The sequence below is a fragment of the Bos javanicus genome, chromosome 6 (genome assembly GCF_032452875.1).
Source record: "Bos javanicus breed banteng chromosome 6, ARS-OSU_banteng_1.0, whole genome shotgun sequence".
Lineage (NCBI taxonomy): Eukaryota > Metazoa > Chordata > Mammalia > Artiodactyla > Bovidae > Bos > Bos javanicus.
This window is the reverse complement of record NC_083873.1, coordinates 61,770,461-61,793,673: the sequence shown is the minus strand read 5'-3', so window position 1 is coordinate 61,793,673 and position 23,213 is coordinate 61,770,461. Positions and strand designations below refer to the sequence as shown.

General features: G+C 40.6%; 1 protein-coding gene across 8 annotated transcripts in view; it reads left to right on the top strand.

Moving 5' to 3' along the window:
• The window catches only part of ATP8A1 (ATPase phospholipid transporting 8A1), a 236,394-nt gene that overhangs the window by 15,633 nt on the left and 197,548 nt on the right, over positions 1–23,213 (top strand). For 7 of the 8 annotated variants that reach the window (XM_061420038.1, XM_061420035.1, XM_061420032.1 and 4 more), the window contains exons 2-4: positions 16,419–16,533; positions 18,236–18,335; positions 19,756–19,854. In XM_061420038.1, the coding sequence (XP_061276022.1) occupies positions 16,419–16,533; positions 18,236–18,335; positions 19,756–19,854 (314 nt within the window). Of the gene's footprint in view, positions 1–16,418; positions 16,534–18,235; positions 18,336–19,755; positions 19,855–23,213 lie in introns of those variants that run through there. The other variant, XM_061420039.1, reaches the window with a different exon arrangement.

The window sequence follows — 23,213 nt, the reverse complement described above, 5'->3', positions numbered from 1 at the left end:
ACTTAAAGAGTAGAGTGCATCTGTTGTGTGACACAAACGAAACTGGAGACTAGCTAGCTTAGTGCTGCCCCACTTCCCTGAGTGTCTTAAGGTACTGCTCTGTAAATAATTGACTGGACAGAAAAGGAAATAAGGCACTCAGGGCTCCCAAAGGGCCTGGAGTGATATCTGACTTTGGGGTCTTCTGAGCTCTGTGCCCTTGGACAAGTCATATAACCCCTCTAAGACTCCTGTTTCGCTTTCCCCCAATACAGTAAAACCTACCCATAAATCATCTGTCTCCTGGCTAGAGAGTAGACCAAGCCCGAGGGCACATTGGAATCTTCTGAGGAGCTTCAAAATAGCTGATCCTTGGAATTTGCCCCAAGAGATTCTGATTTCATCTTGGCGGTAGGAGTTGATCAAAGAATGTGATTGTGGCTTGAACTACTAGGTATCTGTGGTCAGATGTGGTCAGATTTATAGTATAGTTTGAAGATAGATCTAACAGATTATTGGTGGGTAGGAAGTAGAGTGTTAAGGATGTTGCAGGTTTGGGGCCCTAAACCCAAAATGATGGCACCATTTATTAAAATAGAAAACACTGGGATAAAGGACTAAAAACCTCCTTGCATCTTAGAAAAGAGTGGGAAGATCCACATGTGCCAAAATAAGTATGTTGCAATACATTTTTTTTTCTTTTTGTAAAGAGGGTTGCTTTTATCCTAAATTCGATCTCCTTCCTCTGTCTTCCTTTCTTTTAGTTTTCTTTAGAAATTCAGTAAACAGAACTATTAGCATCTTGTGCTGTGTACTATGCTTAGTTGCTCAGTTGTGTCTGACTCTGCAACCCCATGGACAGTAGCCCTCCAGGCTCCTCTGTGCATGGAATTCTCCATGCAAGAATACTGGAATGGGTTGCCATGCCCTCCTCCAGGGGATCTTCCCCACCCAGGAATTGAACCCAGTTCTCCCACATTGCAGGCACGTTCTTTACCAGCTGAGCCACCAGGGAAGCCCATGAATACTGGAGTGGGTAGCCTATCCCTTCTCCAGGGGATCTTCCCAACTCAGGAATCAAACCTGCATTGCAGGTGGATTCTTTACCAGCTGAGCTGCTGCTGCTGCTGAGTCGCTTCAGTCGTGTCCAACTCTGTGCGACCCCATAGACGGCAGCCCACCAGGCTCCCCGTCCCTGGGATTCTCCAGGCAAGAACACTGGAGTGGGTTGCCATTTCCTTCTCCAATGCATGAGAGTGAAAAGTGAAATTGAAGTCCCTCAGTCGTGTCCGACTCCTAGCGACCCCATGGACTGCAGCCTACCAGTCTCCTCCGTCCATGGGATTTTCCAGGCAAGAGTGCTGGAGTGCGGTGCCATTGCCTTCGGGGCCTATTCCTTGTTTCTATGCATTTTCGACATCTGGGAGCAGTATGGATTCATCTCTTTGGAACTGGTCACTCTATTGTTTTTTTGGACACCTAGGAACTCTATGGATTCATCTCTCTGGAACTGATCATTCTGTTGCAGAGACTTTTCACTCCATAATCAGACTTGATGAGAATAGTCTTTATGTCATCATTGTGTTCTTTTGGCTCTCGAGGTATTCCACACTGCAGGAACATCTTTCAGAGTGCAAAATTAAAACACTTGCTATAAAGTAGATGCTAAGCAAATGTTACTTGAATCTGCAACTGGTGAGTGATAGGGATAAGATCAAGCTGTTCACATTTTGGAAGCTGAACTTTTAACATGCTGGCATGGTTTTGAAATCTCATGGAGTTTTCTTATTACCATGTCCAGGCCCATTGCACTTTGCTCAGCAATGGCCACAGATACTCCAGCAGATCTAAGGGGCTGATTTCTTTTTTTTTTAAAGACATGGGGGAAATTTACTTTTTATGTTTATTAATTTATTCATTATTTTGAATGCTGGCTCTTTGTTGTAGCACATACGCTTTCTCTTGTTGAGGAGTGCCGGCTCTAGAGCACAAGGACTCAGTAGTTACGGCGTATGGGCTTAGTTGCCCCACAGCACATGGGATCTTAGTTCCCCGAATAGGGATCAAACTTGTATCCCCTGCATTGGAAGGTGGATTCTCAACCCCTGAGCCACCAGGGAAGTCCTAAGGGGCTGATTTCATATTTATAATTAGTGGTGGTAGCATGTGGAGGCACAGGAATTGCATTATGGGGCTCTTTCTGCACTCGGTGATTTTTATTTCTGGTGTCAGGAGGTTCTTGAAGCATCCTGAAGCAATCTGGCCTCTCATCATTCTTGTTCTGCCTGTGAACTGGGTAGGGCTGATGGCAGCTGCACACATATGTAGGTATCCTTTAATGTCAACCAGCACTGAGCTTGGCCTTTGAAGTCTTTGCAGCCCACCTGCTGGCATTCATACATCACGGTATAATCTGCTTAGTGGAGGTTTCTCTCTCCTGTTTGAGCCACATCCTGACAAACCGAAGGCAACTGTGCCTTCCGTGCTTTTTTGCCGCTGACTCTTTTTTTTTTTCTCTGAGCCTGTCTTGCCTAACCAGTCTTGGTGGGTTCTTTAACACCACCCCCACAGCGCTCACAGCAGCTGAGCCATCCCCCAGCCACTTGTGGCTCCACTCCTCTGTCAAGACAGACACCATGCTCTCAGGGTCATGGTGGAGCTCCCCGGTGCCCCCTTAGGGATGCCCTATTTTTCTAGCTGGGTTCATGGACTTGTTGGATATTTCACATGCCAGATTGTGACACAGCTTGTCATCAATAGGCAGAGGAAAGCTTCACTTCTTTCCTAATGCTGGGTAGTATCCAGTTCTATAGAGTAAAAAGCTGTTCTTGCTCATGGTGATTCATGGTGCTGGGTGTGCTGTGCTGACTGCTCCCAAACCACAAATTAGCAGGTAGGCTTTGGTTTCTTCACTGGCTGTTTTTGACACTTGAGACAATGTTTAAAAAACAAAGGTGAATTATATTTTTCTCTCTTGCAAAAGCACAATGGAGATAAATAGGCGCCCATCAAATTCCATTGACTTATTCTGAGAACAATGCAGCAGCAAAATGATGTACACGGGTGTTTTTGTTTCTTTTGATAAAATGAGAACTAGCCTTGGAATCAGAAGACTATTAGCCTATCCACCTGTTTTTCTATTGTAAAATGCACCAGTAGCTCTAAAAATAAAAGTTGTAATAATTCAGATAACTTCATGATTGCTTATTATTCCTTTTTCCAATATGCTTCAAAGACTGACTTATTCAGAACTTTAATTCAGTTCTGTCTTCCTGATTGTGTTGTGGTGAAATTAATGGGGTTACCTTTCTGCAAGCATTTTTATCAACTAATTCAACAATTTTTTTTCCATATACAAAGTGGTTAAAACTTGCTTGTGCATTGACACTATCTTAGTGGTTCTCTGATGACTTCATAACTGTCTTTTAAAAAAAAAAACTGTTTAAAAAAGATGACATCATGGAATTCTGGAGTTGGAGGGAGCTGTGTGCACTGTCCCTGAGATAGCCTGCTGGCATTTGGTTATCCAGCTCTGGCTTGAAAACCCTTCAGTGACAGGAGTCACACCCCCTTGTCAAACAGCCCTTTCCACTCTCAGACAGTACTAACTCTTAGCAAGTTCTTTCTTGCTAAGAAAGCAATAAAAGCAATTAAACCATTTGTCTCCTACATGTCTTGCTGGGCCAAATATGCTCCGTATTATATTTACACAGTTGATTATTTTAGGCATTAGTGTAGGATCTTCAATTTATTCAATGTCCCAAAATCTTCCTGAGTTGATTCTTTCATGTTATTTGCATATTTACTAATCGTACTGGTATGTTATCCAGTATGAGACAATATGTTATCCTGTCTCATTGGAACCCAGGCAGTCTGGCTCCAGATCCCTCAGGAAGTTATGCATCTACTTTAACTATCCAGGGATCCCCTTGGATCATAGAAGGGCCCCATGGGACTCAGGCTTTGGGGTCTCTTATTCTATCCAGAGTTGCCCCTGTTTGTCCTCTGTACCTCTACTCCATTGTCTTCATATTTTTGCCGTCCATGTGGCTTCATGGGTGCGGGGGTGCGGGGAGGGCCATCACCCCCCGCAGCCTGACTCCCTGACTGTCCGTGCCCAGCTGGTCCCTGCCCAGTGCCGAGGCTGTCTGCTAGTGTCTCCGGACCACAAGTCCACTTTCCCAGAAAGAAACCCAACTGGCCCTGCCACTCACGTGCCCCTGTTGACCCTGATACCCAGGGTCAGAGAACTAAGCCAGGAGAGGGGAGTAGGGGCAGGAGCCAAGGGTGACCCAGGGAAGGCTCCATCAGGAGGGCTTGAAAGAAGTGGGGAGCCAAAGGAAAGCTCCTGTAGAAGTTCCTTTATGGATGTTTGTCAGCCAGTAGTGAATCTACATCATTACCTAATCTTGGGATCCAGTGTCTCAGTTTTTTAAGGACAGGGTGTGTCTAGTCTTGTTGAAGTACAGAATGCTAAGGATTTGGCCAATAACATTAATATTCAGGTTTAGGTAGTGTAAAGGACCTTTTTTCCCTGGAGGAGGGTCCCACAACCCACTCCAGTATTCTTCCCTGGAGAATCCTATGGACAGAGGAGCCTGGCGGGCTACAGCGCATAAGGCTCTCGAAGAGTTGGACATGACTTAAGTGACTTAGCACACATGCACAAAGGACCTTTTTTATAGGGAAAAAATTTCCTTCAATCTCTGACTGTACATTTTGGGTATGAGAAACACCACTTTAAAAACAATGAGCTCCTACTCAATGTTAGCTGAATTCTCAATGCAAAAGGAAAGTATTCCTTTTAACTTTCAAATTAACTATTTTTAGAAATTCCCATAAATCCTTTAGAAGCTGTAGATCCCATTATTAAAATCTGTGGACTTTGAAAGCATGACTGTAGACTACACTTTTCATGAACAGTAGTTTATAATGTACAGAATCCATCTACTTTCCTTTTTAAAACACTTTGCCCTTTCCCATGGTTCTTCTGTGATTAGTGACACTTTATTTAACTATTCTGCAAGTTCTCACAGTTTTATAGATTTAAAAATATTGTATATGTGTATACACACACACGCTACAAAACATGAATCTATCAATATTTAGAGCAGCTAGGTACTGCCTTGTCTTTTTTTCTTTTTAAAATAATTCTCTACCATCTCTTTTGCATTTGTTCCTCCAACTACTATTCATTCTAACCTTCCTAGTTTTAGGATAATTATCCTTGATGCCAAATGAAGTGAAGGAGGAGAAGTAGGAATTGAGGAGTTCTGCTTCTTATGATCTGTTAACATCACGCCATCCATTTCAGGCGGTGGACCTATCCCATGAATTCACTGTATCGCAAAGGAAGCAAGGAAGCGCTTTTGTAGCCGCTCAACATTTTTTAAAACACTTTTCCTCCATTCTTAGGTGTCTGCACATCTGTTGTTATTTGCTGTTGAACATGTGAGTCTATTTCCAACCTTTTCCATGATCTTTTAATCTACTTTTCCTTGTCCAAGGCCATGTTATGCTGCAACAGTGGTCTCTGACCACACCTCTCTTTCCCCAAGACAGGACCTTTCACAATTAGTCAGCATGTTACTTCAGCTTTCCGGACTTCTGCCCCTTTTGGGTTTTGATACTAATTTGAAATACATCCTCTTAATCTAGAAGATATGTCTGGCTTAGCCTGGTATTCCCCTCCAACTACCAAAAGTTCCGTGGTACAGTTAGGTTTTCTAAACCTTATCACTTCTGCATTGATTAGAATCCAGTCCATGGTAACAATTCCTCATCTTATTTCCTGTACCTTCTCAAGTGATGAGCTTGCTGCCAAGACGAGTCAATGATGCTTTTAGCTAATTGAGGCTTCTAGGAGATGCCGGATGTGTGTCTGGTGGTTGAAACCCTTCATTGCTAGTTCAGTCTGTTTCTGTGCCAATGTTTAATCTATATTGGGAACATACCACTTATTCTTCTGTCTGACCAAAGGATCTGTGGACTATCCCTAAGGGGATATCATTACATTTATATTATCTTTCATTGTTCTCCTTTTCCTGTTAAGTATGATTTGGCATTAGTGTTTTCTTTAGTATTTGCAGTAACTCAGCATGCCCAAGATGATTGTTTTTCTAGGTTAGTATCCAAAGCTGGGAGCCACAGAAATTGAGTGCTTACTATGTGTGAGGCCCAACACTAGGCATGCACAGGTAGGTTGCCGTGCAATACTGCTTAAGATTAGCCTTTCCTCTGAACGTCAGGAATACTTTTTTCGGTGTCTATCACTCAGAATTGGTTGTGCTATTTTGGAGCTTGTTGCAGTTCAGCATGAGTACAGGGAGTGTTAAACCACTTTTTTTTTCCTATTTTAAACAAGAAATAATGTCGATTTTCACACTTGTTTATTTTTAGATCAGTTCCCCAAAATACATACACTTAAAGAAAAATATCAGTTAACCATGTATGGTAATGATAGGTCCCGATAGGAAGATATATTCATGGGTATCAGGATGGAGATAAGACTATAAAATTCTGGGAATTTTTAGATGCCTGATAATAAAATAGAAAATTTAGTAAACATTTATTGCATGCAAGGGACTTTCTTGAAGTGTTATTTATGTTACTTCTCCATATCAGAATAGTGTACCTGATGGACATGTGCCCTCATGCCTGGGCTGTTCTCAGAGTTTAAGTCAGGTACATCTGTAATATCTAGTATTATTATTCTCAGTTGACGTATACCTCAGGATACAGGTGAACTGATTAATATTGGAGTGGTCAAAAGACCACTGTATATTCAAAGCTTTTTCAGATGATACTTCAAGGAAGATTGGTTAGGGAGACTGCTTTGACATCTAATAGTACCCACGAGGTAGGAGAAAGTCATGGTTGGAAAAACTATGTTGAGGTGGAATAGGGCCAGTAGAGGAGAAATGGGGTCAGAGGGAGAGGTTAGGTCAGGCCTAACTATGGAATGAATAAATGCATCCCTCAGTGTTAAAGCTCTAGAAGGGACTTGGACTTTACCCATTTCCAAATGTTATCCTGGCTTCTCAACTCACTGGCCCTCTGACCATCAGCAGTTCTCCATATAAGAGCAAAGTTTCTCCATCATTTTGAGAAGAATTGTTGGGGGTGGGGAGTGAACTCTGTAACATGAAAAGCAATTTTTTGAAGCTGATAACTGTGTTTTACATCATCTGGGTAAGTGGATATTCTTTGTTATGGCATTTTATTATAACTTAAATGGGCTTGGAGATAATGAGCTTACATCACAATTGCATGAACAAGAGGGTAAAAGAGAAGAAGCTAGGTGTGTGGGAAGCTTTTTGACTGTTGTGCAAGTTCCTTAGGGTGGAAAGACCTATAGAATGTACTGGACTCGGGACTTGGATAGGGCAGCTCTTAACATCAGAGATCTGATCCATCAAGCAGGGTGTGTTGGGAAGGGTTCCAGGCAGCTTCATGATATTTGGGGGGCAGGGTAATTGCTTGTGGTTCCAAGTCATTGTTCCATGCAGAGCAGAAAAGCCAGCTTGACTTGGTAAGAGAATAGGTTTCGGCTCCTTGAAGAAGAGAGGCCAGGTTTGGGTCCAGTGTCAATGCCCACCTACATAATTAAATGGACATTGGGACAGGACTTGGCCTCTAGCAGAGGACTGAAATGCCTCTGCTTCAATTCATACTATGGAAGCTGAGCATAATATTCAAGTAGGTAGAATAGTTCCCAGAATCAAGTGAAAAACTTTTCCAGGAAGATAAAGGAGCATGCAAAGCAGCTGGACTAATGGACAGGCCTCAGAATCCATCTTATCCATGCTTATTAGCCTTTTCATATGTCAAAACGGCAAATTGCCTGTGATTAGCTTAGCATGGGTCATGCGCCCACCTTTGAAGTCAAAAAGGGGAATTGTATTTTGAGGGACCAGTCCCACTGCCTACAGTAGGGGGAAGGGAGTTCTTCAAGGAAAACCAACAGTTCTTTTCAGGAGAAGCAGATGCTGAACTGGAATGATCAGCAGATGTTCACTGCATAGAGCCTGAACCAATATTTGGAACAAGAAGGTGTATTGATGCAATTGAAAATTTCATTTCCCCTCTGGCTATTGTAGTCATGGTATAGAAATTTGAGATGCATTGCTGAGTAGCTTCTATTTAATTTCCATGCTTTCAAAGGTGTTTGTTTCTTCAATGCCATATTTGAAATTGTAGTGTGTACGTTTTAACCTTTAAAGCACCCAGTTCATTGCTGCCAGAGTGGTGGTTCCTTCCCTTTGTTCCCTCTCTGTCTGGAAACAGCTGCAGTCAGGCTCACAATCGAATGTTTGAAACGACTGTTCCACCCCAACAATGTGGAATATGGGACTTCAAGTCTTTTTTGTAGCTCTAGTAACTGCTTCTGTATTTCTAATTATGTAAACAATATATATGGTAACCACTAAAAACACAATAACTAAAATACAAATGTCTAAATTGTTCAACCAAAGATTGTTTTACTCCAGACACTGGAACCAAAAACAAAAAATTGTTAAACGAGGACTTTTAGTTTATTTTTATTTTCCCCATCGAACAAAACAAAAACCTACTAAACCTTGGAAAGGACCATGGGTAATACTCATAACCTCCTACTGAGTAGCACCTAACTTGAGTCACACCTAAATTCTGCAGCTGTGCCTTTAAAGTCTCTGGCTAGTTTTCTAGTTAGTATTTTTATATTCGACTGTTGTCTAAAGATTTCATTCTAGCTAAGGAAATGAAAGAAACCAATATGGTCTCTTTGGTGTCTAATATTAGAAGCCACTGAGTAAAAGGATATATATTAATAGTTGGACTCTCCTGATTATGTTTAGGAGGCCATATATATATATGTTCGGATTCCATTTACAGCCTTGCTTATAATTGTGATAAAGCTAAGCCTGCAAAAGCATACTGGTTCAGAACCATATTACCAGGCAACAGAATGGTTTTGTGTCTTGTTCTCTTCTCCCTCCCACCTACCCACCCCTGCTTCTGTTGCATAACCCCATACAGATGACAATTTTAGGAAAACATGTACTTATTTGATATTAATTTATAAAATCATAGGGTAAAATCTGTTATTTTACTCTCTAGTTTTACTCACTGGTCCCAACTTTAATTAAATATTATCCTCCCAAATTTTAAACATTAGTACCTACCTCAGTAGGTCCCTAAGACTTTCGTTTTTCTCATCTCAAACGTTTTGAAGGAGAGAGTAGCTTTATAATCTCTGGATAGAAGATAGGGTGACAGGGACCGGTTGGATGATAGTATTGTGCTACATTGCTAACATGATCATTTAATCCTCGTGTGAACCCTATTTTATGTGAGGAGGCTGAGGCTCAGATATAAAATAATTTTCTCAGTGCTATATAGAAGTGTCATAATCTGAATCAGAACACAGATCTTACTAGAAAACCTGTTCCTTCTCCCCACAGCCTGCCTTTTTTGTTTCAACAGGAAAAATAGTGGCTGAACTATTTATGTGTGCATGAAGAGCTAGGCACTTATTGTCTGGAGTGCTTTTTACATATCCATTATCTCATTTAGTCTGCACAAAATCCTGTGAAAGAAGGTAGGCAGTCAGAGCTAAGTAATCCATCTAAGGACACCATATCTCACAACTAAGGACCTAAACCATCTCTCTGACTCCATGGTGTGTGCCCCAAGCACTATAATGCCTTCCTTGATTAGACTGTGTTTCTGTTATTATTGCTGAACTTGATATAATTAGAGAAAGATGTGTGCTATCTAAGGCTAGAGTTTTCTGGCTGTAAAGAGAATTCTATGAAGTGGTTAATCACTTGCTATATTTAAAGTGCTAAATTTCTTTCCAGTCTTGGGCTTTGGTTTGGAGCATCAGACAGTGGGCACATGTGACATCAGACAGGACGAAATGATGATAGACATGGAGAGGCTGTGAGGGGCAGACCAGCTCCACCTCGCAAAAAATGCCAAGTATAATCCACTTCATCCCTTTCACCACTGTCTCACCCACGCATCATCGTCTTACCTGAATTAACTTGGCCTCAAAACGATCTTCCTGCCTAAAACTTTTCTGTGGATTCCTACCACACGAAGGATATAAATTCAAGGTTCTTATTGTTTCTTCCAGTCCGGCTCTGTCCCTTCTTGTTTGATGGCTCCCCCTGTTCACAACCACTGGTCCTCCTGTTTCTGGAAATGCCAAGGCCATGCTTGCCTCCTTGGCTTTGTTCCTGCTCATCTCTGGTTTGGTTCACGCTGTCTTTTATCTTTTCTCATTGAGGGCTCAGCTCAGCCTCTCCTTGGAGAGGCCTTCCCTTGCTGCTCAGTAGAAAGCTCCAATGGCAGTAATGACAACAGCAACAACAGTGGGAACAGCTAGTATTTATTGAGCTCTTCTTATTGAATGCAAAGCATTGCTCTCCATACCTATTAACTACCATGTCCTTCACAACCCTCCTTTGAGGTCAGTATCATTATCAAGTCCATTATATTGATGGTGAAACTGAGGCACAGAGAGTTCTGTCATAATTTGTCAATCACCTGTTTTACTTCCTTCATCCTACATATCATGATCTGTAGTTATCTCGCTTTCTTCCTGAAAGTTAGTTCCTAAGAGAAGGGAACCTTCTTTTAAGCTGTTTCTAAAGCTTAAAAAAAAAAAAAATGCCTGGCTCATCGTAGGCACTTAACTATGTTGAATGAATGAATGAGCAAATTGGGTTATGATGTTTATGACAGGAAATGGAAATTTTCAGAGATGTGCTTCTGCTGTAATTGTGTGAGAGGGTGCAAAGTCTTTCACCTTAAGTGTTGAGCATTTTTCTTCTCTACTCATACTGTGTGCATTTAAGCACATGACCGTGTATCTGGGCAGAGGAAGAAAGGAAAACTAGGTGTCAACATCCTTGGTAGCCCAGTAGACACTGGCCAGTGGGTGCGTGCCAGGGGGGTGCTGGCAGCGGCCTATAGTCACTACTTATCTTTTCAAATGTGGAGACTCAACTGGGAGTACAAAGCACTGTTTGACTCTGTGCCTGTGTTTTGGCTGCTGATTATGTAAAGCAGCTGTTACTCTGAAACATCTGGCTCAAGTACGGAGATTTTTTTTTTTAATTTTCCTGTTCATCTGAACAAATGAGGTATTCACTGTTTTCTTCTTGGTGCTCAGCAGATTCTAATTTCACAGGATTTTAACGCTGAAAGAGAATTTCAGATTACAGTGAGTCCCTACATGGGAACAAATTCTGTTCTGAGAGAGTGCTCGTAAGTTCAGTTTGTTCACAGGGCCAACAGTCGGGCATATAGTACTGTACTGTAACAGGTTTATAATATGTTCACATCTTTGAAATTTTGCAACTTGAGGGTTCATATGTAGGGGACTTACTGTATTTGCTTACATTTCTCATTTTACAAGGAAAGGCAATAGCCCCTAGGGATTATGTGCACAGGATCACATAAGTCCTTAGTGGAAGAACTAGAGCTCACCTCCCAACTACTGAGTGAGTTGAATAATAAATGCTGTCAGGGGAGGATGGACCAAGTGTTCACTTTGGGGCCATGATTGAGATGCTGTCCCACAATCATCTTATGTTTTCTTGATCATGAAAATTATTCTTGAAAATTGAAATAGTCTGCCGGAGGTTGTTGCTTCTATATCCTTATTTAGTAATACAAAGTAATATCTAGTAGTACATTTCAGTAACTAAAAATCGTGTGTGACTCCGTTTACTTATACTGAAATTACTGATCCCTCAAAAGTCTTGAAGTAGCATTTGGTCATTTTATAACCAAGAATGCAGAATTTGGTCTAGTAAAATCCCCAGGTTGATATGTGCTTAGTAAATACTAAGTAATTTTATCATTAATTGAAATAAACTATAATTCAGAAAACAACTGCTTTTCTGCTGGGGGAAATAATCAATTAGGATATTGAAAACACAAAATATGAAATTTTCAGCATGTCCAGAATTCTGAACTAGAGAATCATTGTCTATACTGTTTGGCCTTTTCTTTATTCCAATAAAAGCTGGCCCAGAGTAGTTTATTTGGGGAGACTGGTTTGATTCTTGCTGGTCTTAAATGGGAAGAGAATTTGAAAAAGAATATATGCGTGTATAATATATGTATAACCGAATAACTTCACTATTCACCTGAATTGTTAATCAACTTTGCACCAATATAAAGTAAAAATTGTTTTAAATAGTAAAACTAAAGAGAAAAAAAAAGGCATTGCAGACTTTGGGGAGTGTCACATCAAAATAAGGTGAGGTATTTCAGAAGCCACTATCGAGCCCTTGCTCATTTGTAATCCTTAAAGAGTTAGCTATGTGAAAGTGGCTGAGGAGGTTTGCCCTGCAGATCTGTTAGTGTCAGAAGAGTAATGATGCTTCAGTGGATGTCACATGCCTAACTGAACACTGAGGACAGTGGGGCAAACGCCTGAGTGATTCTCCTGGAGAATCCAAAATGTGAAAAAGGACTGTGCATGTGGTGGCGTGGTCATCGTTGCCTTGTGTACATGCGGGCCGTGTTGAGTTGCTCCCAAGAACTTGCAAAGGGGGAAATGAGCTTGCCTTCTTTTTTCTGTGTAAGATCAGCACATGCTAGGAGCAGAGTTCTGTGCACGAGGGGCACATTTGTTCCTAGGCCTGCAGGTTTGGATGGTAATCCCACTGGCAGATTAAATGTCAGATTGAATTTGGAGATGGAGATGGTCTGGAAAAGAGTGAGTCATGGAGTTAAAAAAACTGGCAGTACTCTCCTTAGCTCTTTGGAGGGAAGGAGACGTGCTGGCTGACAGATCTGGTATCCTAGCCCCATTGCCGAGGTATTCTGACAGGCTGTGAGTTTTTTGGTCCTACAGTGCGTTGACCCCTGTTGTGGAGTTGAGTGCATCAAGCCGTGCTGGCTGAACGCCATTTGGCTCAGGTCATCTAGCTACCAGTAGGTTGCTTCGTGTACTCACCAGACACCATCACTTGGTCATTGGACTTTCAGTTCAACTGACTGTGGGACTTCAATTACTCTAGTTCCTATGGCAATTATTTCTCATCATAAACTTACAAATTGTCATTTTGAATTTATGAGTCAGTCTTACAGGCTTGGATAACCTGTGTCTACATCTAAGACAAAGATCTGTTCTTGATACATTGTTAAATATGTTTTTTGCTCATCTGCTAGTTCTTCAGATACTGAGTGCTTACTCTAAGCCATGGGTATGCTATTTAGAAAACTCTCAATGAAACAGGGGAAGCAGATGCAATAACAATTACAGAGTAAAGAGTGATACCTAACTCCTCCACTGAGAATATCCAGTTATGTTAAGTAAGTACAACTAGAGAATATCAGTTCAGAACAGAGTGGGGAGCTCGTTTTCTGAGGCTTTTTGTCTAGCAAGGTACCATCAACTGTACACTATGGTCTTTGTGCTGTCTTCAGGGAAAATCTAATTAAAGATTTTTAAAACTTTTAATATTGCTATGTCTCTATTTGATAATCTATAACTTGGTCTGTTCTGGCTGCTATAACACAATACCATAGACTAGCTAGTTTGTGAATAACAAATTTATTTCTCACAATTCTGGAGGCTGTGTGTGTGTGTGTGTGTGTGTGTTAGTCATTCAGTCATGTCTGACTCATTGCGATCCCATGACTATAGCCCACCAGGTTCCCCTGTCCATGGAATTCTCCAGACAAGAATATTGGAGTGGATTGTCATTTCCTACTTTAGAGGATCTTCCCGACCCTGGGATTGAACCTGGATCTCCTGCACTGCAGGCAGATTTTCTACCCTCTGAGCCAGTAGGGAAGCCCTTTATGGAGGCTGGGAAATCCAAAATCAAGGCACTAACAGATCTGGTGTCTGGTGAGGGCCCACCTTCTGGTTAATACAGGACCATCTTCTTGCTATGTCCTCACAAGTGGAGGGGGTAAGGGATCTCTCTGGGCTTCTTTGAAAAGGGGAACTTTTAACTCCTCTTATTATGGTCCCACCATGATCTTGAAAAAGTTTCTCCTCCTGATCACATTGCATCCACGGTTAGGGTTTCAAACTATGAGTTTTTGGAGAAGACAATCCCAAATGAAATTTTGATTGTATACACTAGGGAGGAAAATCCATTGTGTTTAAAATGTGGCATGCTGCTGCTGCTGCTGCTAAGTCGATGCTGCTGCCAAGTCGCTTCAGTCATGTCCGACTCTGTGCGACCCCACGGACTGCAGCCTACCAGGCTTCTCCATCCATGGGATTCTCCAGGCAAGAACACTGGAGTGGGTTGCCATTTCCTTCTCCAGCTAAGTCGATAGTGACTGATAATTATTAACTGTGTGAGCATGGATGCCCAAAGCTACTAATAAGTCTAACACTGTACCATGAGCATGACAGTATCTGATTTGGAACCCTGTGACCTCCAGAGTGATGAGTGTACAATGTAATGTCATATTGTATCTCTCTACGTAGAAAGCTTTCAGTGGCTCACTGCCAAGCAGAGGATGCCACCCAAACTTCTTGACAAGCCTGAGAAGTCCCCTGAAACCTGGCCTCCATGCTTCTTCAGCACCGTATCTCCCCCGTCTGTACTTTGCCTTTCGTGTATTCTTCAGCAGCTTTGTCCTGTTTGCACTGATCTGCACACATGACACTGTTTCTCACCCTCCTGGTCCCTACGCTACGTTCCCTCCACTTTGTAGGAAGCCCTAAATGTTTTCTGGTTTCACAGAGTAACAAAAGCTTCCCTGGTGGTTCAGACGGTAAAGAATCTGCTTGCAATGTGGAAGACCCAGGTTCGATCCCTGAGTTGGGAAGGTGCCCTGGAGAAGGGAAAGACTACCCACTCCAGTATTCTTGCCTGGAGAATCCCATGGACAGAGGAGCCTGGGGGCTACCGTCCATGTGGTCACAAAGAGTGGGACACAACTGAGCGATTAACACTAGAGTAACAAAGCCCACTAGCAAGCTTTTATTGCCGAGTAGTTCCCAGCACCTCACTGTGATTGGTGACTTATCAGTGGGTGGAGAGGAATTGACTTGCTCTCAAAATGGCCTCCTAACCACTCCTTTGTCCTTAGGTTTTTATTCAGCAAACAGTTATTAGGTACTTGCTGTTTGTTGGTACTGGTGTTAGAAGTTGAATGACAAGCCAGTAATTGCCCTGGGGAGTTGCATTCTGAAAGAGGAGGCGGACTCAAGGGACAGGGAGGTACAGAGGCCTGTGGAAACACAGGGAAGACTGCCTTTAAGACAGAGAATACTTCAGAAGAGACCTCCCGTTGGCAGGGCTTTTGGGAGGAGTTGGCACTGGCAAGGCAGAAAAGAGAGGAAAAGTGGGGTTTTGAGATAAAGTACAGTTGGCAACTCTTTCTAGGAAAGCAGTAAGGGACCGATTTAATTCAGTCTTATTTATTTCTCACTAGAAAGTAAAATAAGTAGTTTAATTTTTTTCTGCTCTTCTCGAAGCTGTATGTAAAAGTGTTGTCAACATTGCAGCAAGATGTTACCCAGTTGGAATTGCTTGTATCTATTTACATTGCTTTAGTGACTGTGGGGTAACTGATCTTAAGAAACTTAAGTTCATCTGGGAACATAAATTCTAATTACTGGAAAGATTAAGATGATCATAGTAAGGTAGATCATTGTGGTGGTTACCTGTTTAAACCTTACTGTTTATCTTTTTCTCTATCTTTATCCACAAAGATAGAACAAAAACCAGAAATGCATTAAATGGTATGTTTAAAATTTCAGAATGTATTGTCATTACCTCTGTGTTGTTAGTCTTGTCTAAAACTATAAACCATTTTAGAATTCTGTGCTGTTTTGGACGTGTTTATATGTAATGAAAGAACTAAGTTGACCATTTCTGGGGAAGAGTACAAATTAAAAATGGATGTTACTGTTTTTGAATTGGGTCAGCTTTGACATGACTCTTAAATGCTGCCTTTTATTAATAAATGTAGTAGAAATGTTCAATGTGGGGGGGGGTTCTTTTTATTAGAACAGAAACAACACCAATAAAGGGGGAACATATGGGCTTCCCTGATAGCTTAGTTGGTAAAGAATCCACCTGCAATCCAGGAGACCCTGGTTTGATTCCTGGGTGGGGAAGATCCTCTGGAGAAGGGATAGGCTACCCACTCCAGTATTCTTGGGCTTCCCTTGTGGCTCAGCTGGGAAAGAATCTGCCTGTAATGCAGGAGACCTGGGTTCGATCCCTGGGTTGGGAAGATCCACTGGAGAAGGGAAAGGCTACCCACTCCAGTATTCTGGCCTGGAGTATTCCATGGACTGTATAGCCCATGGGGTTGCAAAGAGTCGGACACGACTGAGTGACTTTCACTTTCATATAGCTTTTAACAGATTTTAGGCTCTAGGATAGTTAGGAAACGTGGTTTGGGTCTGGATAATACAATGAAGCATTTCTTATCAAATAAAAAGAGTCTCTCTCTCTAAGGTTATGAGAAGACTGATGATGTTTCGGAGAAGACGTCACTGGCTGACCAGGAAGAAATAAGGACTATATTCATCAACCAGCCTCAGCTGACAAAATTCTGCAATAACCATGTCAGGTAGGAACTACCAAAGAATGATTGGGACCAGCTACCACAACAGGGCTGGGGTGGGCATCTCCCTGGCCCAGCTGAAATGAAAATACTTGCAAAGGAGCTTTCATTAAATCAGTTTAATATTTAAGAGCTTCTTGAAGCAGTGTAGATCAGCTGTTTCTCTATCTTCTAGCCAATAAAGCGATGCTAATAAGAATATAGAAGTAGGAAAGAGCAGAAAGGCTAAGCAGCCATATGCTGCCGATTCTATTTATAGTATCTGAATAATGAAAGCAGTTCATGGGTAGGTGCCTTTGTCTTAAACTTGTTAATAGACCTGTGAACTATTGTTTTTGATGAACAGGTTTTCACCTTTTAAAATAAGTCTTTGCAATTCTCTTAGAACTCCTTTGTGTTAAATAGTCTTTAAATAATGACTTTTGATGCTTGCGGAATTTAGTGTGGTGTCCAGGAATGGAGGGTGTGAGAATTCCTTCACTGTTCTATTTTCCTTCCAACAATAATGTAAAAGTATACCTCTTAGAAGCACTGTTCACTGAGTGGCTCCTGGAACCAAGTGAACACCACCCCCGTCACCACCACATGCCAGCCCAGTGATTTCCTGGTGACAGAACTCCTGGATTTGTGAAATGACCATTTAAAATTAATTTTTACACCTTCAAATTCTAGAGAAACTTCTCTGAGCTTGAGTTATGTGGTTAATCTTCTATTTAATTAACAAGAGGAAGATTGGATGTTTCTGAGGCCTAAATGATGGTATCTTCCTGATTATGGACACATCTGATGTGTTTAGTGTGGAGTCCTACTCAAGTTTCTAGAGCAGCAGTGAAGAAAATTCAAACAGACCCCCAGAAAACTCCCCATTTCACTGATGTGGTCCAGGGAAGCCATCTCAATTTTATATTTCTGGTCCTGCTCAAATTGTTGATTTTGGGGGGCAAGATTTTATTTTCTATTAACATATTATACACTACCTTAGCTAAAGTTGCTCTTCTTTGTAAGCCATTGCTAGGAATGATAACAAGGGGATTGGCCAAAGAGAACAAAAGAAACTATGCAGAAAATTAAACTCTTACTACTTAGACAATTCCTTTTGTTACTGAGTCTCAGCTTTTGCTGCTTGCCTTAGGACAAGCCAGTAATTGACAAGTTGTTGGAAAAGGAATAATGACTTTATTCAGAAAATCAGCAACTGAAATGGTAGGCTCACACCCTTACAGAGAACCCTCTTGCCTGAGTTAGAATTCAGGCGGCTTTTATACCGAAAGTAGAGGGAGTTAAGTCAGATACTTCCTGGTTCCCATCATCCTCAGAGACAATGTGTTAATTTCTTCTTGCAGGCATTTACAAGTGGGCGTGGTCAGGATGTTTCCTGTGAGCTAAACAAAGGTATTTTAGCTTAGTGCTCATTACCTAGTAGGCAGTGTTCAAAGAGATGGGCTATTATGCATCATTTAAGTTTGTAGGAAACATCCCTTTAGTGATTAACTTGTAATATTGTAATTGAAAACAAAAGATTCTTTCTTATTACACTTTCACTCCTTTTCATTGAGGTTACTGACCATTTGCAGTAGTCTTCTGGTTTAAAACAAAGGGCTGTTGTTCATCATCTAATTTTTTATATGGTGATAATAGAATTTTATAAATATGAGTGCTATTTGTGGAGTAATTAAGTTTTATGCTACTTTTCATTTTTGTTTTCTAGCACTGCAAAATACAACATAATCACATTCCTTCCAAGATTTCTCTACTCTCAGTTCAGAAGAGCCGCTAATTCATTTTTTCTCTTTATTGCACTGCTCCAGGTAAAGTCATGTTGTAAAACCTTAGCTCAGAATAATGTGTTCAGATATTAATAAATGTGTTTCTTAAGCCCATGACCAGTCTTCTGAAGCTTATCTAAATGCAGAGAGATAAGCTGGTTTGGGTGGGCATTTCTGGCTCCTGCTGTAAGCCAGGTTAGAATACTGCTGCTACCTCTTCAAGCCTTTTGATTCATTGTCATCAGCTTATTTTAAAGTGAAGTAAAGTAATATGGCAGGGACTTTTCATTTTGGATGGTTAAGAGGGATAGGATTTTTTCTTAAAATAGTAATTTATTTTAGGAACAGCAGTATTGTCAATTATGAACTTTAGAATGCAAAAGTTACCATTTTAAAGCTTTTTTTGTTTTGAACTTGGGTTAGTTGTAATCAGAAAGAAAGATTTGTTTTATTAAAAAGTACTATATGTTCATGTAAAAAGAGTAAGAAAATACAACAAAGCATAAAGAAAAAAATTGAACCTCTATTATTTCATCACCAGGAAAACACAGCTACTCTCTTAAAATTTGAGTGTGTATCCTTCTGGTCTTTTTTTTTTTTTCTATCCCAAGCATTGTTAATTGACTTATAAAAGGGGGATCATAAAGTGTATCTATTTTATTATCTGCTTACCCATATAGTAATGTATGGATATTTTTTCCCATATAATTCATTGTATTTCTAAAATACCATTTTTAATGCTTTATGAAATTTTATTGGCTTGGTCAAAAAGTTCATTCAGGGTTTTCCATAAGGTGTTAGGGAAAAATCCGAACAAACTTTTTGGCCAACCTAATTGGAGAAGACTCTTGCAAGTCCCTTGTGCTGCAAGGAGATCCAACCCGTCCATCCTAAAGGAGACCAGTCCTGGGTGTTCATTGGAAGGACTGATGCTGAGGCTGAAACTCCAGTACTTTGGCCACCTCATGCAAAGAGTTGACTCATTGGAAAAGACCCTGATGCTGGGAGGGATTGGGGACAGGAGGAGAAGGGGACGACAGAGGATGAGATGACTGGATGGCATCACCAACTCGATGCACATGAGTTTGGGTGAACTCCAGGAGTTGGTGATGGACAGGGAGGCCTGGCGTGCTGCAATTCATGGGGTCGCAAAGAGTTGGACAGGACTGAGCAACTGAACTGAACTGAATATTGAATGCATGTGCTGTAATTTAGTTAACCAGTCCCCCTTAGTAGGTGTTAGTCCTACATATGACTGCTTCCGTGAAACTAGTATACTCTCTTCCAGCTGCTTACTAGATTCGAGCAAATTGCCTCACCTGGTGTTAGTCCACCAAGTTGGTAAAATCAATGAAGCATATTTTAAGAAGCATTAAGATTTTGTTGTTTTCAAATGTATTACAAACTTGCTAGTTTTACTGAATTTCTCTTCCATTTTTATTTATTTTTTTCCTTCAAATAGCAAATACCTGATGTATCACCAACAGGTCGCTATACAACACTGGTTCCTCTCTTATTTATTTTGGCTGTGGCAGCTATCAAAGAGATAATAGAAGATATTGTAAGTACTTTTTTTCATAAATGTAACACTGTTATTTTATGTACATATTTTAAAATAGCAATTTCTTTCTAAGTTGTTTTATTCTTGATACAGGCTGTTTAAAATATTCATCTTAAAAGTGTTTAAGATAATGCTCCCATTCCTGGAGTTAATTCCTCTTGATTTCTATAGGATTAATATTACAGAATGCTTGTTACAGTGATCTCTTAAGTTTGTGCCTTTGTGATGAAATAAATTAATTTGAATGTAGTAAATAGCTTAGAGAGAAAACTATATTTGAACATTATTTTCAAGTATGCTCAGTTTCAATTTGAAGATTATTTCAAGTTAAAACACCATAACCTCCAAGTTATATAAGGTAAAAAATTTTTTTTATTTTTTTATTTTTCCATTTTCCGTAGTTTTCACCTCATTAAACACCTTTGATTCTTTTTCATTTTTTTTTACTAGTTCTGTTTCCTTTTATTTTATTAAAGGAAAGTAACAGCAAATTTGCTATTTTTATTATTCTGTAGTAGTAAAGAAAAGGGGAAGTCAGTCAGTTTCCCCTTGATAAAATAAGTTGCCCAAAATAAAATTAGGCTTTTCTTTTTCCTCTGTTTCACCATTATTTTAGCTACTTTAGTTGAGGAAGCTAGTATTTTTTTTCTATGCCCTTTAAATACATTGGCTGTCTGAAATGACCATCTGTCAAGCCTTAGGCAAGTCAGATGGTAAGATGAGGAAAGACTGAGACATTCTTTAGAAAGCTCCAATGTAAAGTTGTACAAATATTGATATTATTTTGTAAAGAATCAAATTGGGATCTCATGAAGAACACATGAGCTGTAGCATTGTTAGGCCAATTAGAAACGGGTCAACTGACCACAGAGATCATCAGCCTCACCCAAGTATCTAGGTTGTATGTGTGCATGCGCCTGTGTATAAACCATCATAATCTCTAGTTGAAAATGGCTTACTTACTGGGACCACTAACTGAAAATTCATGAGCCTCTTTTCTTGCCTGTATCACTCTGCGCAGACTTACACTCCTTGACTTGCACTTGGCGGTCCTTGAGAATTGGTCTTTAAAACAGTTGTCTTTCTTTGCCTTTTGCATTCCCCTTTCTTCCTCTGTTGAGCCTATTTTTCATTGAGTACCTCTTATTTGCTAGGTATTGTGCTGTGGTTTTTGCATTTTTTTTTCAGTTAATTTCCTTCAGTGACTTTGAAAGCTAGATTTTAGCTTCATTTTAAAGTTCAAAAAGCCGAAGCTTAGAGAGGGCATGTAACTTGTGCAAGAAACTGTTAAAATCTGAATTCCATCCAATCCTATGCGCTTCCTCTGTTTTAGTGTGGTGAGTCACCAACAGTAATAATAACATTTATTTAGCTTCAGGGAGATGGAGGAGAGGTAGGTTCAGTCCCTGAGTTGGAAAGATCTGCTGGAGGAGGAAATGGCAATCCACTCCAGTATTCTTGCCTGAAGAATGCCATGGACAGAGGAGCCTGGCAGGTGATGGTCCAGGGGATCACAAAGAGTCTAGCATGACTGAGCACACACTACAGACATAACAACCTTCAAAAGATTACTGCTATTATCCCCATTTTATAGATTAGGGAGAGGAGGCACAGAGGGGTAAGGTAACTTGCTCAGGGTCACAGGGCTAATAACTGAGACTGTCAGAAATCAGACAGTTTGGTTCCAGCGAGTTCTGCCTTATAATCACTGTTATAAGCTGCTTTTCCTTTTTTCTTCCCCTCTTTTCTCTAGAAAAACTGCAAGTTCTCTAGCTATTGTTTCTAGTATCCTTTTCTATGAAAATATATGGTAAATAAAATGGTAGGCAAGAAATCTGCTTGTTTTTAACAGAACTCTTATTGGCATAGCGTAATAATTGGGTACTCTTGAGAAGCAGCTACCCAGGCAATTCCTGAAGGGTGTAATAATAGTTTTGTGGGCAATAAGAGCACCATGTGAAGTAGTTCTCCAGTAAAAACATTTTTAAGAAATTGACTAAAAATGTTCTGGAGGAGTGGTTTAATACATTTTTATCAACCTGTAAAGTAATAGGAAGATTGAAATGTTACTTTCTAGAGAAGGAAAAGCAATAATAGTCTAGATAGTTGGACAGAGTATCTTTATCAGTAATTATTAATACATTCATTTGTTCATTCATTCAGCAAACATGTATGAAGCAGTGCTTAGATGCCAGGCATTATTCATTAGGATTTGTATTCGGATGTGTTAAACTTTTGCTGCAGTGATAAATCATGTCCCAAATGTCAGTGTCTTTAACATAAGTTAATTTTTTATGTACTCGAAGACACTGCGCGTTTTTGTCCAGGAGGAAGGCAGGGAGGGAAGTCCACTGTTCATGTAGCCACTTAGGAATGCAGCTGAATCAGGGCTCTGCTTTGGGGGATATCAGAGCAGAGGAGGAGAGAGAACAGAGGGCCTCACTTCTTGTACATTTTGGCCTAGAAACGGTACATATCCCATCTGCTTACAGCACGACATTAGAATATACGGCAAAAGGGAGCTGTAATCTCAGTGTCCATAGGTATTTGTGGTTGTTTAGTCGGTAAGTCATTTTTGACTTTTGAGACTCCACGGACTAGCCCACCAGGCTCCTCTGTCCATGGGATTTTTCAAGCAAGAATACTGCAGTGGGTTGCCATTTCCTCTTCCAGAGGATCTTCCAAACTCAGGGATCCAACCCACATCTCAAACCCGCATGTTCTGCATTGTAGGTGGATTCTTTAACACTGAGCCACCAGGTAAGCCCTGCCCATGAAGACAGAGGAGAACTAGATATTGGGCTTCCCTGGTAGCTCAGCTGATAAAGAATTCACCTGCCATGCAAGAGACCCCAGTTCAATTCCTGGGTCCGGAAGATCCCCTGGAGAAGGGAATGGCTGTGCACTCCAGCATTCTTGCCTGGAAAACTCCATGGATGGAGAAGCCTGGCAGGCTTCAGTTGATGGGTTCCCAAGGAGTTGGAAATGACTGGCAATTAAAATTAACACTTTTGGTAATAGTTGGTATGAAAACCAAGTATCTTAGATTAAGTGGTGTCGTAAAGATAAAGAAATATAGAAAAATGAATTCAATATATATTTAAGAATAAAATTGACAAGATATTACCATCTGACATTCTACATATCCTGCTTATCTTATTACTGCTTCATCTCCAACCACTAGTGTGTAAGTTCCCTGAGAGCAAGAGTTTTTGTCTTTTGCTCATTGCCATATCAGCAGTAGTAACGGGATCTGACACAGTGCTTTGCCAACATTTATTGAATGAAGAAATAGATTGCATGGGAATGAAAAGGAGAGAAAGTACTTACGAATCTCAAGTTCCTGGTTTGTGTAAGTG